This window comes from Canis lupus, chromosome 20 (assembly GCF_011100685.1).
Source record: "Canis lupus familiaris isolate Mischka breed German Shepherd chromosome 20, alternate assembly UU_Cfam_GSD_1.0, whole genome shotgun sequence".
NCBI lineage: Eukaryota > Metazoa > Chordata > Mammalia > Carnivora > Canidae > Canis > Canis lupus.
In genome coordinates, this window is record NC_049241.1 from 50930322 (window position 1) to 50947331 (window position 17010).

Genomic DNA, 17010 nt, shown 5'->3' on the forward strand with positions numbered 1-17010 from the left:
AGAGGCCCTGGAAGGCTGGGGAAGAAAAGGAGACACTCACGCCTATGCTGGCCAGTCTCTCCAGGAAGGATCCCTCCCCCACCAAACCTCAAACTTACCCAGCCCCCTCTTTGGTCTCATCCTCCGGGGGCACGTCCACATTCTCCGACTCAGTGTGCTCACTGCTGCCTTTCTCTTGTTCATCTATCCAGTCAGACACAGCTTTGAGAGCCCTCTCTGTGTGGGACACCATGTTCTGGACTGCCTCCAGTTCCTCTTGGGTTGGATAAACAGAAGAATGCTTTGCCATCACGTGGCGGTCGTCATTCACAAAAATTCGCATCGGACGCTAGAAATATAAAATCTCATTTAAAAACCACAAAGATACCAAGTGATCCTCCACTTCTTTTTCAAGCTGCCCAACTCAGAATTATGCCTTATCATTTATGTCAAAGTAAGCCACCTACACGACCACTACTGAAGGTCTGAGAAGCAGGACAACCAGATGGAACAGCAGTTCATTCTCCAGGCAGTCAAAAGGGGGCACACTTAACTTTACATAATTATATGTATCTATATATGTGTATATGCATATATATGCAGTTGAACTCTTTCCCTATGTAGTAGTATTTTATAATTCAAAAAGTCTAATGAAAGGAGAATCAAATGCCTTGGAGAAATGCTGCATCTTTGACTATGAATAAAGAAATAAGTATGAGTAAAAAAAAAACTTACCATTTTTACTTCTTTTTTCTGTAGTGTCTGGAAATCAAATGTTTGCTTATCTTTTCAAATTGTGACAGATTTCCTTGATGTTATCAATACTTCAACTATCTATAAGATCAGAAAATCTTTTTAGTTTCAAATATTTCATAGATGGATGAATTTTAGTAGCCAGATACTTAGTAAGATAAAAGTGGTGCAGCCATCCAAAGGGACACTGTTAACCCAGCAAGACACATTTTTATTTCCAAGTAATCACTGCTAAGCTAAGGTACAAGCAACTAATTATAAAATCCCCTAAAAATGAAAACAGCTGGTTTTAGAAGCTAACTCTGAATTCCCACCCACATTCAGCAGATTTCTACTTCATCTTCTTTCATTTTTTTAATGTAAAATATTCCAGTTCTTACCCCCCAAAAAAAGCCTGAAAACATACATACACACAAATCATCGAGCCCCCAATAAATGGTAACAACACAAATGTTCAGCAAAATCTTGGTGTTTGGAGAAGGCAAAGAGAGGGAAGGAGCTCTGGTCTTTGAGTAATGAAGAAATGGAAGGAAAGCAGGAGAGAAAGAACCCCAAAAGGCTTCTATAAACCAGAAATGCAAGAACCTTCTGAAACATCAGGTGGATACTACAGCACCACATGACCACACCTATGGGCTCCATTTCAGAGAGGCCTTGAGAACCCAAGTGCACAACAGAAGTCTTCAGGACAAGCATAGCTGTAATTACCATCTTGGGCTCTAAATAACATGCTGACTACAACCTACTCAATTCCTACTCTGTGCAAACAGTCTGGTCCACGCTAAAATCTTCCAAATGAGTAAATAACAAAAAAGAAATCCATCACAATAATACAAAACTAATGAAATCCACCTATCCCATGCCATCCAACCACGCAACAGCCAGCTGCTTCAATCTTAGTTTCTAGGCAGGGCAGCAGACTTCACCTGGAAGGCACACGCCTCAAAGACAAACTTGGACATGCCAGGCCAAAACAAGAATTTCCCACAATGCTTCAGGACTACCTAACAATCTAATTGCAAATCTGTAGGTTTTTTTTTTTTTTAAGATTTTATTTATTCATTCATGACAGACGAGAGAGGCAGAGACATAGGCAGAGAGAGAAGCAGGCTCCTCACAGGGAGTCCAATGTGAGACTCAATCCCCAAACTGGGATCAGGCGCCTAGTCAAAGGTAGACGCCCAACCTCTGAGCCCCCCAGGTGTCCCAAATTTGTAGGTTTCAAAGTAGAACTATAAAAATGAAAGGTGAAGTAAGAGGTGATGCTCCTGCAGAGCTACACAAGAGGACAAGCAGGGGTCAAAGGCTATGCTGGGGGTAGTGGGGAGAGGAGTGGCGACCAGGCTCTGAGTTCGGCTGTTCACTATGCCCTTGATAAACCACTCGGTCACCGCCAAGTAGGAGCTTCCATACATAACTGGACTGGAATCTCTGCATGCCCAGCCACTAGCCACGTGGCCCTGAAGCTTCCTTCTACACCTGCAACATGGATGTGGCCCCTCTACCTTTGCACGAGCAGTGAAAGTTAAACAAGTCAACCTATGGAAAGCATGCAGCACAAATCCCACAGTCCTTCAAAATGGCACCAACTTCTACCAACAAGATCTCCACTTGCCAGGCTGCCATGGGGGGGGGTGTGCGGTAAGTGATGAGTGACGATACAAAGTGCGTCCTATGTGAATAACTTACCATTCATTCAGTTAGGAACATATGTTATCAAAGCTGTGTTCAAAAAAAATGCTTTACCTGCTAGGTACGTATTTAAGATAAATTTACAGTTCAAAGTACCTGCTTGGTATTTGCTCTAAAATACTCCAAAGACAGGCAGTGAAGATGTGGGCAAATATAAAACAAAATGGCAAAGTACTGATAGCTGTTGAAGCTGGGAGATGGTAATGTTAGCATTCACTTGCGAGGTCTGAAAACTGCCATTACGGTTTTTAACTTAATTGCAGAATGTACTTACATAGTCCTAACAAAAGTGCACCCAATTAGTGCCATCTAAAAATTTAACCAACGATCAGATGCCTAGCTCTAAACAGAGAAGCATACCATCAAGAAATCATAGTCTGATGGTGAGACGGCAATGTTAAACAGCCACCACTCCTAGCCACATCTATGCTGGAACCTCATCAATCTGATAAAGAAGGCTGATGTTTAAAACTGTATTTATTTAAAAAAAAAAAAAACTGTATTTATTTAATCGGCAAGGATTTAGCATGTTCTTCCTCCACACCAAGACCTGGGCTGGCCGCTGGGATGGTGAAAGACATGCCAGATAAGTGCCTTGTCCCTGTGGACACAGTTACCTGGCACAAAAGAAGAAGAAATATCTTCCTTCCAAGCCCAACAAGATGCCAGGAACCAATGTTTAATGTCACACTTACCATCTCTTCATGCTATACTCCTCTGCAACAGACATCAAACAGAAGGACTTTAAAAACAAAAGAGCTTAAACCAAGGTTTCAGGTGGCTAAGACTTTCCAGGTTTTACAGGACTGATAATGTCTAACTTACTAAAAAGAGCTCCCCAGAGAAATGGTTGATTCGGCACCTCACCTCAGAACTGTTTGAGCCCAGTCATTTGCAGTTCAGAAAGCAAGAAAGTGCTCACACTAATGCAGGTGGTCCAAAGGAACAAGGAGGTGACCTGTAAAGAATTCCACTGGCTACATTTGGAGCAACGGAATACAAAAAAAATAAAAAATTAATAATAGTAATAATAAGAAGCTATCATCTATACGAAGTTCTAAAAAAGCCAAAACTGGGATCCCTGGGTGGCGCAGCGGTTTGGCGCCTGCCTTTGGCCCAGGGCGCGATCCTGGAGACCCGGGATCGAATCCCACATCAGGCTCCCGGTGCATGGAGCCTGCTTCTCCCTCTGCCTATGTCTCTGCCTCTCTCTCTCTCTCTCTGTGACTATCATAAATAAATAAAAAAAAAATAAAATAAAATAAAAAAATAAAAAAATAAAAAAAAAAAAAAATAAAAAAGCCAAAACTGCTCAGTAGTTGCCTTGGACAGTGGTGTGGCAGGAACACCCAGGAACAGTGCTTTTCAAGTGGTAGTACATCTTGGTAGGGGTTGGGTGCATGCAGTGGTCAAAACTAGTTGAATGGGGGCAGCCCCGATGACACAGCGGTTTAGCGCCGCCTGCAGCCCGGGGCGTGATCCTGGAGACCCAGGATCGAGTCCCATATCAGGCTTCCTGCAGGGAGCCTGCTTCTCCCTCTGCCTGTGTCTCTGCCCCTCTCTTCGCTCTCTCTGAATGAATAAATAAATAAATCTTAAAAAAAAAAAAAAAAAAAAAACCTAGTTGAATGGTATACTCAAGATGTGTGCATTATTTTTATTTTATTTATTTTTATTTTTTGTGCATTATTTTTAAAGAAAAAAAGAACTGTAAATAAATGCTGGACTCTAGCCAACATTTAGACGGAAGACTGCAACTTTCTGCTACTTTGAAACGTGTAAGAATAAGATGGATTATATGTCGGAGATGTTCAATAAGTGCATACATCAATCAATGTGGACTGAAGGATGACCAGAACAGATGGAAAGATGGATGAGAAAAAAAGTCAAATGTCAATGGCAGAACCAAGACTCTATCTACAGGTAGCTGTTCACCATAAAATTGTGTCACCTTTAATGTATGTTTGAAATTTTTCATAATAACATTCTTTTTTCTTAAGATTTTATTTATTCGTTCATGAGAGACAGAGAGGGAGGCAGAAACACAGGCAGAGGGAGAAGCAGGATCCCTGCAAGGAGCCCAATATGGGACTCAATCCTGGGACCACTCCCTAAGCTGAAGGCAGATGCCCAACCACTGAGGCACCCAGGCGTCCCTAACGTATTCTGAATATATAACCAAAACTGATTCAGCACATTACATTTCTATAAAAGCTTGAGCCCGGGATCCCTGGGTGGCACAGCGGTTTGGCGCCTGCCTTTGGCCCAGGGCACGATCCTGGAGACCCGGGATCGAGTCCCACATCAGGCTCCCGGTGCATGGAGCCTGCTTCTCCCTCTGCCTGTGTCTCTGCCTCTCTCTCTCTGTGACTATCACAAATAAATTAAAAAAAAAAAAAATTAAAAAAAAAAAAAAGCTTGAGCCCATAAGGATACTTAATAAAAATCCCAAACCCTAATTTGCTACTACCGGAGAGGTCCATATTCCAACTCCCTACTCTGAAAATGTTAAAAGGGACTGAAGTCCATCTATAGTTAGTTCACGTGGGAATCTCTACTAAGAACGAATGCCACCTGACTAAGACAAACTGGGAGCAGAAAAATCACTCTTCTACCAATGGGTAAAAAGATCCTATCAGAAAACCCCAGCCTATCAGAAGTACCTCAAGGACACAAATACACCCCCAAATGCACCTGCATTCAGTGACTGTCCTGCATGTAGGTTTTCCATCTGCTGCCTCCACTCTTAAAACTCCCGATGTGGGTGTGCCTCTGCTGCAGCCAGCTGAGGCACGTGCTCTCCCTCTGCTCCAAGAGACAGGCCCCAGAAGGTACCCCTGAAGAGAGTCACTGAGCTATGACTGCCCCTGACCACCAGACCTTGTTCCCAACTGGGGAACTTCACCCTTGGGGCCTTCCTCCCTTAGGCCAGGCCTTCGTGGTGATGGGAGTATGAACATAAATTATCTGAACTAAAACAAATGTTGAAAAACCAGAGACAATGCTCCTTTGCAGGCCAACAAATCTGGCCTTGTTGTCTTTATGTGAACCCAGATCTGTCATCCAAGCCAGTTTTTCAGAAGCCAGCTGCTCTGGTCTTGAATATCAGGAAATCCATCTATTAACAGACAAGGGTCTTCTGGGCAGGCAGAAACCTTTTCAAGATTTTTAGCAAAGAACCCTGTTGGCAAGAAGCCTACAACACCCACCTACCTATAGGCAACACTTCACACTTCAACACCTATTGACCCCTGCCAATCAAACTTTAAACAGAAGCTGCTCCTGCAACTACCTTTATGATTCAAAAGCAGGGCACAAGGAAGCCTGATTTTTACCAGCCTGGCTTCTCTGAAAAGAAACCGAAGCAGGAACAACTGGAGTGTGAAGAATCAGAATTTTAAACATTAACTTTGTGTGGCTGAGGATTTTTTTTTTTTTTTTAAGATTTTATTCATTCATAAGAGACACAAGGAGAGAAGCAGAGGCATAGCCAGAGGGAGAAGCAGGTTCCCTGCACGGAGCTCCATGTGGGACTCAATCCCAGGACCCTAGGATCACAACCCAAGCCAAAGGCTGACAACTCAACCACTGAGCCACCCAGGTGCCCCATGGCTGGGGATATTCTAACAGGGATCAGGTTTCTTTCTTCTCGAATCCAGCCCACTCCCAGAATGCAGAGTTACAAAGCTTAGCCACAAAAACCTATTCCTTATAGCGTGATGACCACCTTTCTGACCTCTTGCTAATTAGAATGACATACATGGCACTTTTGGAAAAGAAACATGCCCAAGTCAGCATGGGTGAATCAACAAACATTTGTAGAGTCAATGAACAGGTGTAGTGGAAACATCTTAACAAGTATGGCTCTGCCTATCTTCCAGAGTAGATACCACCCCTTCCAGGTTATTTCACAAAATCCTACCTCTATTCCAGCAACTCTGGGGAACTGCCCTGAAGCAGATGCTCACCAAAGAGACTGAATCAATTAGGCTTTGAAATGTACAAGGATCCAAACCCCACTCCTGGCTTCCCTATCTCTGCAGTGTGATACAAAGTGATACACGTGTTCCTCTCTAGTGACTCTACAAACTTTTATAGATCAACATCATCAAAGACACATGAAAAGTAATTTTAACAAAGCAAGGCAGCCCGGGTGGCTCAGTGGTTTAGCGCCACCTTCAGCCCAGGGCGTGATCCAGTCCCAAGTCGGGCTCCCTGCGTGGAGCCTGTTCTCCCTCTGCCTGTGTCTCTCGTGAATAAATAAAATATTTAAAAAAAAATTTTTTTAAACAAACCAATCCAGTCAGAAGATGCCAATCTAAAATCTGGTTATGGATGCCACTCTGAGAAATTATAAAATCCAAGATGGTGTACGCTAATTAATTTACATGTGTTCTTTACTGAATAAAGTGACAAATACATGTTTTTCCCCCAAATGCTTCTGGAACTCCCACTGGTGTGTGAGACCCAGGACTCCAGGCCCACTGGTACAGGAGAGCATTTATGGATCTTGGAAGACAAAAGCCTCTGGCTTGCGCCCACCAGGGCTGTCCAACCTAGGAACTGTGGGACCCTCTAGCAAATTACCTACCTGTTCAGAGCTGGGTCAATCAGGAGACGGAAAACACTAGCTATGCCTGAGAATTGCAAATAGTAAGGATAAAAGAGGACTCTGTGGAAAGATGCTTTATCAACCATAAAATCTCAAATGCAATATATAAAAGGAGGAATTTCAACAACTCTTGGATGAACCAATAAAAATGCTTGAAAATCTGCCTGTGAGGGGATCCCTGGGTGGCTCAGTGGTTTGGCACCTGCCTTCAGCCCAGGGCGTGATCCTGGAGTCCCGGGATCGATCCCTGCATGGAGCCTGCTTCTCCCTCTGCCTTTGTCTCTGCCTCTCTCTTTCTGTGTGTCTCTCATGAATAAATAAATAAAATCTTAAAAAAAAAAAAGTCAGACACTTAATTGCCTAAGCCACCCAGGTGCCCCAGATTGTTTTTTTTAAACTTGGCGTGCAATTTGTTCACTTCTCCCAAAAGCATCCCCCACCCCCACTGCCAATTAAAAAGAAAAATGACCACCTCTCAAAGAATGTGGATTATGTATGCAAATTCACAACTGTGAATTATTTTAGTGGGTAAGGGCTCTTTTAGAGTTTTTTAAATTTTATTTTAATTCAAATGACATACAGTGTATTACTAGTTTCAGAGACAGAGTTCAGTGATTCATCAGTTGCATGTAACACCCAGGGCTCATCATGTGTCCTCATTAATGCCCATCCCCCAGGTACCCCATCCCCCATCCATCTCCCTATGGTGGCCTTCTTTTATTTTTTTTTTAAGATTTTATTTATTTATTCATGAGAGAGAGAGAGAGAGAGGCAGAGACACAGGCAGAAGGAAAAGCAGGCTCCATGCAGGGAGCCCGACGTAGGACTCGATCCCGGGACTCCAGGGACTCCAGGATCACGCCCCGGGCCAAAGGCAGGCGGTAAACTGCTGAGCCACCTGGGCTGCCCCTGGTGGCCTTCTTTTAAATAAAACTTTTTCTTTTTTTATTTTTTTTTTAAAGATTTTATTTATTCATGAGAGACACAGAGAGAGAGAGAGAGAGAGAGAGAAAGACAGGCAGAGACACAGGCAGAAGGAGAAGCAGGCTCCATTCAGGGAGCCCGACATGGGACTCGATCCCGGGTCTCCAGGATCAGGCCCTAGGCTGAAGGCAGGTGCTAAACCGCTGAGCCACCAGGGCTGCCCTAAACAAAACTTTTTATTTTGAGGTAACTGTATGTCCTCTCTAACCAGTTTCCCCTAATGGTAACATCTTGCAAACTATATAGTACAATATCCTAACCACAACACAGACATGGATACACAGACCACTGCCATCCCCACAAAGATCTCTCCTGTTCCCCGTTGATTGGCCACACTACCCTTCCACCACTCCCCACATGCTTAACCCTACCAACCACTAATCTATTTACCATTCCTATAATTTTGGCACTCCAAGAATGTAATCTTTCAGTATTGGCTTGTTTCATGCAACATAACTGTCTCGAGATTAATTCCAGTAGTGTATTGAAAATTTGCTCATTTTGACTGCTCCGAAGTATGTTAGCACAATAGTCTAACCATTCACCTGCTTCAAGACTTCTGCTTGAAAAAAAAAAAAAAGACTTCTGCTTGGCTTCCAACTCCTGGCTATCAAGAATAAAACTACTATGAACATTTGTGTATATACTTTTATGTAAACCTAAAGACTCATTTCTTTGGGATAAATGCCCAAAAGTGAAAATGCTGGGTCATAGGGTGGTTGCCTATTTAGTTTTCTAAGAAACCCTCCCCGCAAAGCGTTTTTCCAGAACTGAGATTTTATTTTTTTTTAATTTTTTTTTTTATTCATGATAGTCACACATAGAGATCGAAAGAGAGAGAGGCAGAGACACAGGCGGAGGGAGAAGCAGGCTCCATGCACCGGGAGCCCGACGTGGGATTCGATCCTAGGTCTCCAGGATCACGCCCTGGGCCAAAGGCAGGCGCCAAACCGCTGCGCCACCCAGGGATCCCTGGAACTGAGATTTTAAAACACAAATTAACTTCACCAAAATCAACTCAGTTCACCTTCTCTCCACTCCTGTTAGCTACCACATCTGCTCTGCGCTGCTGCGGTCACTGGTGAGCCCTCACCAGGCAGCCACTACGCTTCCCGTGGGGCTTCTGCACAGGTCACCCGTAGGACAAATGTTTATTAAGGGTTGCTATAAGCCATGGGGCTAGGTTAGTTATTTCCACATTGTTGATATTTGGACTGCTTTTCTGAATTATGAATACATAGCAAGAATTATTAACCTGCAAAAAATCTAAATGTACCATGGAAAAGCAAATCTAACTTGCAACATTTTATTCTATAAAAACAGACTCAGTCAGATGAGAGAATAGTAGTCCAAAGGAAGCAGCAGAAAAGCAAGTGGCCTGTAAGATTATATCCCAGTAAGACTAAGCTTGAACCACAACCCTAATAAAAATATTTAAAAAGAGGGGCGCCTGGGTGGCTCAGCGGTTGAGCCTCTGCCTTCAGCTCAGGGCATTATCCTGGGGTCCCAGGATCGAGTCCCACATTGGGCTCCCTGCATGGAGCCTGCTTCTCCCTCTACCTGTGTCTCTGCCTCTCTCTCTCTATCTCTCATGAATAAATAAATAAATAAATAAAATCTTTGAAAAAAAATATTTAAAAAGAGAGCTGGTCAGAACGATCAAGAAAATTACAATGGATCTCAAATACCAATAGCACCACTTCTCACTAATCACCTAAGATTATAAAATAATTTGGAGCACATTTATATACTCTAAAAGGATGCATACTCAGCTTTGTAAATAAATGATCTTCAGTGATCACATATGGCAAACAAGAAAATGGCCCTTGGACAGTAAACTCATTTTCTTGTTTAAACTACAGGCTACTGGGACGCCTGGGTGGCTCAGCAGTTGAGCATCTGCCTTCGGCTCAGGGTGGGATTCCAGAATACAGGATCGAGTTCCACATTGGACTCCCTGTGAGGAGCCTGCTTCTCCCTCTGCCTGTATCTCTGCCTCTCTCTGTGTCTCTTGTGAATAAATAAATCTTGAAAAAATAGGGGTTACATTTTCAATTTCTTCATCCCATTAATATTCAATGAGAAAAGAAAAAATATTAAATTTCAGCTGGACATCACTTTCTCGAGACATCTGAAAATTGCAGAAGTTAAAAGTCACTTCTGAATTTCCAATTACAATTTATAACAGAATCACCTTTAAAGAACAACCTTGGGAAAATATCAAAAGGGATTTAACAAAGCATAAAATGGTGAGAAATAATGTTTAAAAGTTAGAACACAGACAAGGCTCCCTAACAAACACCTGTCCACCTTGATTTCACCATTATTTCGTTAATGCTGCTAATAAGCACCACAAAATCAGCATCAACTTACCCTAAATAATAGAGCAGAGAGGGAAGCTGGTTGTTTCAGACAAAACTGACAAGTAAGTGTTGGAGCAGCAGGAATCTGAAGGAATCTCCTCCCTTTAGGGGCCCCAACCTGCTTCACTATGTGTAGACTGCTGTCAAACCACTATTGGCCTTTAATTTCAACCCCCTTCGCTGGGAAGAGAAATCAAATCTTTTTCTCCCAGGACTTGGCTAAGATAAGAAGCATCCAATATATTATATGTAGCCTAGAAAATCCTAATTCTCACGAAGGTTCAATCACCCCTTTGATGTCACCCTTTTGTAAGACATACATGCATTTAATACTAGATGGTGATGTCTACACATCTTTCAAAACTGCACAAGGTCAATCAACTTAATGACAAGATGTAACCGAAGGGCAAATCCAAGGAAGTAGAAACCCAAGCTTCCTGGAAAGGGAATTATTCCTCTGGGCCATAAAAGGTGACACTAGGAGGAATTGGGGAAGAGGATGAGGTAAATAAGTGGGAGTTGATGCAGCCTGAAGAACACTTTTTTAAGATTTTATTTATTTGAGAGAGTGCACACAAGGAAGGGGAGCAGCAGAGAGACAGGAAAAAAGAAACAGGCTCCCCGCCCAGCAGGGAGCCAGACTTGGGGCTCAAACCCAAGGTCCTGGGAACAAGACGTGAGCCTCCCTGAGCCGAAGGCAGATGCCCAACCAACTGAGCCACCCAGGCGACCCCCAAAGAAAACTTGTAAAGCCTCTTTCAGAAGAACATTTCCAAGCCCCACATCTTGCTGAAACCTACAGACTGACAAGCCTACTTCTTACCCAGGGAAGAGGCTTATAGACTTACAGAAAGCTTTCTTCATCATTGCTTCCAGTGTCCCCACCTGGGGGGGACTTAAGCAGAGAACATGAAAATGAGCACCAAATAAAGGACATCAAAATATTGCAGCCACTCTTGACAATGTAGTTGACAGGAAAAATTTAAGAAAACTAGAAACAGCCTTAGATTCCTCACTCCCCCTAATACGGGCCTCAAAACAAAAACCCAAATACAACCACCCTCTAAAATATATTAGAAGGGGCTAAAGAAAGGAATATTTGCCTACAGGCACTAGACAAGTTCAAGCAAAAACAAACAAACAAACAAAACAAAACAAAACCAAAAACAAACAACAAAAACTGTAAGCGATTAGGCACCACTCTGCCCCAGAAAGTGTGATTCCTAGGCCTGCCCAAGCTCTAGGAGTAGGGAAACTCTGATATACTGCACCGGGTGCTGGCAAGGCCAACAAGCCTGGCAATAACTGCCAGCCTCCAATCAACTCCAAACACTAGGGCCTGCAGAGATTCCATTCACAAATCCAGAGACCAAGATCTACTCACATGGCCAACAAACAGCTCAGGGGCAAAGACCCCCACAGTTAGGGACAGTAGCACCTGCCAGTACGAGGGGCTTGTTTTCCCCCCTTTCCAGCTATTAATGAGCTTCTGGTTGCCACACTTCATTCACAGCCTGACTGGCTGCTGTTACCTACATCCCACGAGACCACACACAAAGCATCACACCACAAAGCGTAGTGGCAGCAGTGTGAGCAATCCGCAGATATTCCCAGCCCCAAGTATCCGAGATAAACAGAGTCTGAAGCCCTAAATTTGAGTCGCAACTCTGGGTGGCACCTTAAGTTTTCCTGTTGAACCCAAATATGCCACGAGGCCACTCACTTTAAAGACAGAATCCTAAGCAACCAAAAAGATTCAAAATCAATGAAATACCTGAGTCCAGAAAAGGAAGAATTCTCAGGGAAACTGACACTTCCTTACTTCCATCAGGTCCCGTCAGCAGAATCCCAAGTAACGGATCAACCAATTTTGGAAATACTGAGAAGAGATGGCTTATCTGCCCAAATTAACTGGGGGAGGGCACGCAGATCACTGTACATCCCAGATAATTCATCCAGGCGCAGGATTAACTGGGGCAAAACTTCAACTCAGTCACTCACTCAAGTATATGAGGAAATAAAGTAGAAAACCTTTTTAATCTCTCACGTTTTGGTCACAATCCTGCAAGTTTTGGCTTATCTACATATCGGACCAGATCACCATTTTGAGGAAAGATGCAAATCTTAAGCATTCTGGTGAAAATTCATCATCAATGAAACACCTGAACTAAAGAAACGGAAAGCTTAAACCCTCCGCCAAAAGGAGTCCTGATCTGGGGGAGGCCTGGCTGACTACTGATTTGGGAACCCCATGCACCGACAAAGGCCTCCTGTGCAATCAGCGTGGGAATGGGGTTTCAGGGAGGAGGTCCGCGTCTCCATGCCATGTAAGGACAAAGGCAGCGACGTTTCCCGCCTCGAGAACCTGGGACTCTCCTGGAAGCCGGGACGGGGACTGGGACAAAGACTGGAAAGGAACGAGGAGGGGGTCGCCCCATCCGCGCCGGCCAGGATGCTACCGGCCAAGGGGGGTGTGTGCTCCCAGCACGTGCGCGCGTGCGCGCGGGGCGCCGCAACAGACAAAGCCGGGCCCGGGGGATTCGGCGGCCGGGGGCCCGGTGCGCGCGCACCCCCCGCGCGAGGCGCCGCTGCCGGCCGAGGGGCCGCGAGGAGGGGGGGCGGATGCGCGCGCACCGGGCCCTCGCCGCCGCCGCCGCCATTTTGTTTCCTCGGCACAATGGGGGAGAGTAACGGCCGAGCGCGGGAGCGAGCCTGGCGAAGGAGAAATGAACCAAGCGCTGAAGCGAGAGAACCGGCCGTAGGCGGGAAGCGTGGGGCGCCTCAGGCCTTGTCATCGAGACCCCTCAGTCCGGCCCGCGCTGAGTGGGAGGACTGGCGGGGGGAGGGGCAGAGGCGGGAGCGGGCCCGGCCGCCGCCACATTGACGCTTACCTTGTCGGCGTTCCCTTCCCCGACCGCAACCGCCGCCGCCGCCCTCCTTCCACAGCCCGCCGGGGTCTCCCCCCAAAAGCCACGCGGTGCGCACCGGGCTGCTGAGTCCAACTGCAATGGCGAGAAGAGGAGGAGGAGGAGCCGGGGCCGGGGGCGAGCTGGCGGGCGGGCGCGCGCCGGGGAGGTGCGGGCCACGTGATCGGTTGGAGCCCCGCCCCCTGCCGCCGCGTTGCCGCTTGACGCAGGCCCAGCCGGGGAGGGAGGGAGCGACGAAAAGAGATAAGGTGGGCTTCAGTCACGTGGCCGGAGTGCAACCGTTGCGTTCCTGGTCACGTGGGGTCGAAACGTTTATCTCTTCGAGGCCCTGATCATGTGACAGTGGCCATTGCACAGCCTTCCTTGGCCACGTGACAAGGACTTTGGCGCTTCCCTTTGTTGTATTGGTAGGCTGTGTCATGTGACTTCTTCGCCGCTCTTTTTTTTCAATGGCGGTTTTGAGCGGTGTAGCCACGTGATTCGGGTCGAGGGGCGGAGTCTCCCCAGCTGCGAATCTGTGCGCCTGCGCGGCTGCCATCTTACGCCGGTCGCTCCTGTGTACGTTGGCGGAAACGGCTCAGAGAGCCTGGCACGTGAGTGTCCTATTAGCGGCCGGATTACGGTCTTGTTCGGGGAGGTTCGTCCTATGTCCGAGGTTTCCTGGCAGAGCTTCGTCCCCTCTCCTTGCATTTCTTGCTAGAGGCCGAGGAGACCCGAGGTGCAGGTGTCAGCAGCGGCGGGACAGCTCTTGTTGCTGCCCCGGGATCGGCGCTGGTGAGCGCTCCAGTTCTTAGGTCCCACCAACCCCCAGTGTAGGGTCCGGTCGTCTTGCCGGGCTGGGCCTCCGAAGGGCAGAGCCGAGCTGCTCGGGATCGTTTAGTCTCTCTTTGACAGGTGGAGAAGCTGAGGCCCAGTTGGAGGATTCATATCCTGCCTGTGAGAGCCGGATCTGCGAGTCACACGCTCGGCCAACCACAGTCGGCGTGGTTGAATAAAGCCACCGGGGACCGAGCGCCTTCTCTTTTTCCAGCCCATTGTTGAGTACTCCCGGGCGTTTCGTGAGATCCCCGATGTACAGAACGATTTGTGCCTAAAGTAAGCCACGCTCCCTTCCAGTATCAGAATCAAGCTGGCGCTTGATAGACGTCTTTATTAGGCACGTTGTCATGAGCGAGGCTGTTGTTCAGAAACTGCCGGGACTCGGAACGAGGAATTAAAAGGTTTCCTTCCTGAAAGTGAGAAGTCGTTCAAGGCTTTCGGCGTAGTGATGGATTTTCCTGGCGAAAACGTAGGGACGTAAGCTCCTTTGTTAAGGATGCAAGACCCAGTATCTGCTCTAGGTTTGAGTTCCCCCGGTGTGACCAAAACAAGCCCACGTCTCTGAGTCTCCGTTTCCTTACTTAGAAAATGGTGACGATTTTTCTTTAAAGCTCTTAGCACAATTCTGTGTGCGGAATAAATGCCTCAATGGTAACTTATTAAAAAGGTAAGATGTAAAAATATAGTTACAGAAATGGATGCATACTATATCTACCGGTTTTCTTTTCTATTTACGTTTTATTTGCAATTTTGAACATTTAACGTGTTCACCTGATACAAAATGTTAAATGTGCAAGAGTCTGAGAGGACAAAATCAATTTCCTCCTCCTTGGCAGCCAGTGTTGGATTTTTTTGCTTATCTCTACAACGATGTTTTATTCACAGAGACGTGCTTTTTTTTTCTTTTTTGCTGATTTTCACACAAATGGTAGATAATCTGCATCTTGCTCCCCCCGCACACACACTTGGACATTTTTCCTAAATAGAGCTTGAAGCTGAAGAAAGTTTTGGTAAATTTAATGACCCATGTATTCAGGTAAAATTGGTGAAAGTTTGGATTGTTCCAGGTCCCCCTGACAAGGAGAGTGATAACTGACTTTAATGAGGTAGAGGAAAAAAAAAAAAACAAGGTAGAGACCAGGGCCGCCTGGGTGGCTCAGCGGTTGAGCGCCTGCCTTTGGCCCAGGGCGTGATCCTGGAGACTTGGGATGGAGTCTCACATTGGGCTCCCTGCATGGAGCCTGCTTTTCTCTATGCCTGTTTCTGCGTCTCTCTCTCTCTCTCTCTCTCTCATGAATAAATAAAATCTTTAAAAAAAAAAAAAAAAAAAAAACAAGGTAGAGACCAATTATGGACACTCAAGGAACAGGCTCAGCGAAGTGCAATTTGACTAAGCTAACAGCGCTACCAAGTGGCAGAACAAGGAAGGTTTCTAGTTTTCTGACTCCCAAGTCTAGCCGGTTCTTGGGAGTGGCCGAAGATTAGATTTTTGAAGAACTTGTTTGGGGTAAACACAGGGGTAAAACGGTGGCCGCAAACACAGGGGTAAAAAGGATCATGGTTATAAGCAAACATTTTTTTTTTTAAAGCAAACACTTTAAAATCAAACTAAAATGTTCACAGAGGAGTCCAGGAAAGATTTAGAGAGTTTTTCAGTCTCAAGGCTTGCATGGAATGAGTGCCAGGGAAGCTGATAAGCTGATGTGGTTCTGATTGTGACCTGTTGGACTGGTGGCTCATCCAACCTGGATTTTGTAGTAAGAGCAGCTTGAAGCGTCAAGGAAACCAGACTCCCTTAAGTACATTCTGGGGGCGCCTGGATGGTACAGTCAGGTATCCCACTCGTGGTTTCACTTAGATCAAGGCCAGAGTCAGGGCTCCATGCTCCACAGGGAGTCCGCTTGAAAATTTTATCTGCTCCTCCCCCCATTCATGCATATACATGCACTTGTTCTCTCTCTAATAATTAGTCTTTTTTTTTTTTTTTTTAAGTATGTTCTGTTCTAGCTACCCCAACCCCACCCACCAGGAGTGGCAGGATAAGAGGTTTTGAGCCCAGTCTTCTGACAAGCTGCATCCATCCTGCTCCTTGTCTGTGTTCTGTCCTTGGTCACCTTGCAAGATTGAAGCCCCAAGATGCCACCTACCTCTCTTGTCCCTTCATCCACAGCTTTTTTTTTTTTTCAAGAAAATTTTTTTTAATTTTTATTTCTTTATGATAGTCACAGAGAGAGAGAGAGGCAGAGACATAGGCAGAGGGAGAAGCAGGCTCCATACACCGGGAGCCCGACGTGGGATTCGATCCCGGGTCTCCAGGATCACGCCCTGGGCCAAAAGCAGGCGCTAAACCACTGCGCCACCCAGGGATCCCTCATCCACAGCTTTTGATTACTGCCCTTGCCTTTCCACCACTACGTATTAACAACCATTCTCTGACTTCCCTGCCCAGACTGACATGCCCTGTCATCTGGCTGTGTTTCCTCTGCCTAGACAAGTTTTGTCTTCATCAGAGACTTTAGTGTTCTCATGAACATGCTCTCCATTCCTTGCCTTCCTCCTCTTCAGAGATTTCTCCCACTTGAGCCCCCCCACCCCCAATCACACTGAGGATCTTTCCCTTTTGAGTCCTTTTTGATGCATACATGTTGCTTTCCTCCACTTTCAGTGGAGGGGACATGGGTTGACCACAGTGCTTTGGGGATCTTCCCCTTTTTCTTGCTCAATTTGTAGTTTTTGGTTTTGTTTTGTTTTGTTTTGTTTAAGATTTTATTTATTCATGAGAGACAGGCAGAGGGAGAAGCAGGCCCCATGCAGGGAGCCCAATGCAGGACTTGATCCTGGAACTCCCAAGATCACACGCCCTGGGCTGAAGGCAGGCACT

General features: G+C 45.8%; 1 protein-coding gene and 1 long non-coding RNA gene across 7 annotated transcripts in view; one reads left to right on the top strand and one right to left on the bottom strand.

The window, feature by feature from the left end:
- The window catches only part of ILF3 (interleukin enhancer binding factor 3), a 32440-nt gene extending 18959 nt beyond the window's left edge, over positions 1-13481 (bottom strand). For 4 of the 6 annotated variants that reach the window (XR_005375127.1, XM_038567299.1, XM_038567297.1 and 1 more), the window contains exons 1-3: positions 13275-13481; positions 715-813; positions 99-328 (exon numbers count right to left, since the gene is read on the bottom strand). Coding sequence is in view for 5 of the 6 variants with exons in the window: in XM_038567299.1 (XP_038423227.1) it covers positions 99-328; positions 715-717 (233 nt within the window). In the remaining variant the exon portion in view is untranslated. The remainder of the gene's footprint in view (positions 1-98; positions 329-714; positions 814-13274) is intronic. The other 2 variants (XM_038567298.1, XM_038567301.1) reach the window with 1 other exon arrangement.
- Positions 13027-15129, top strand: LOC119864747. The gene is made up of 2 exons (XR_005375128.1): positions 13027-13558; positions 13722-15129. It is a non-coding gene; the product is annotated as an uncharacterized LOC119864747 (long non-coding RNA).
- The last annotated feature ends 1881 nt before the right edge of the window (positions 15130-17010 follow it).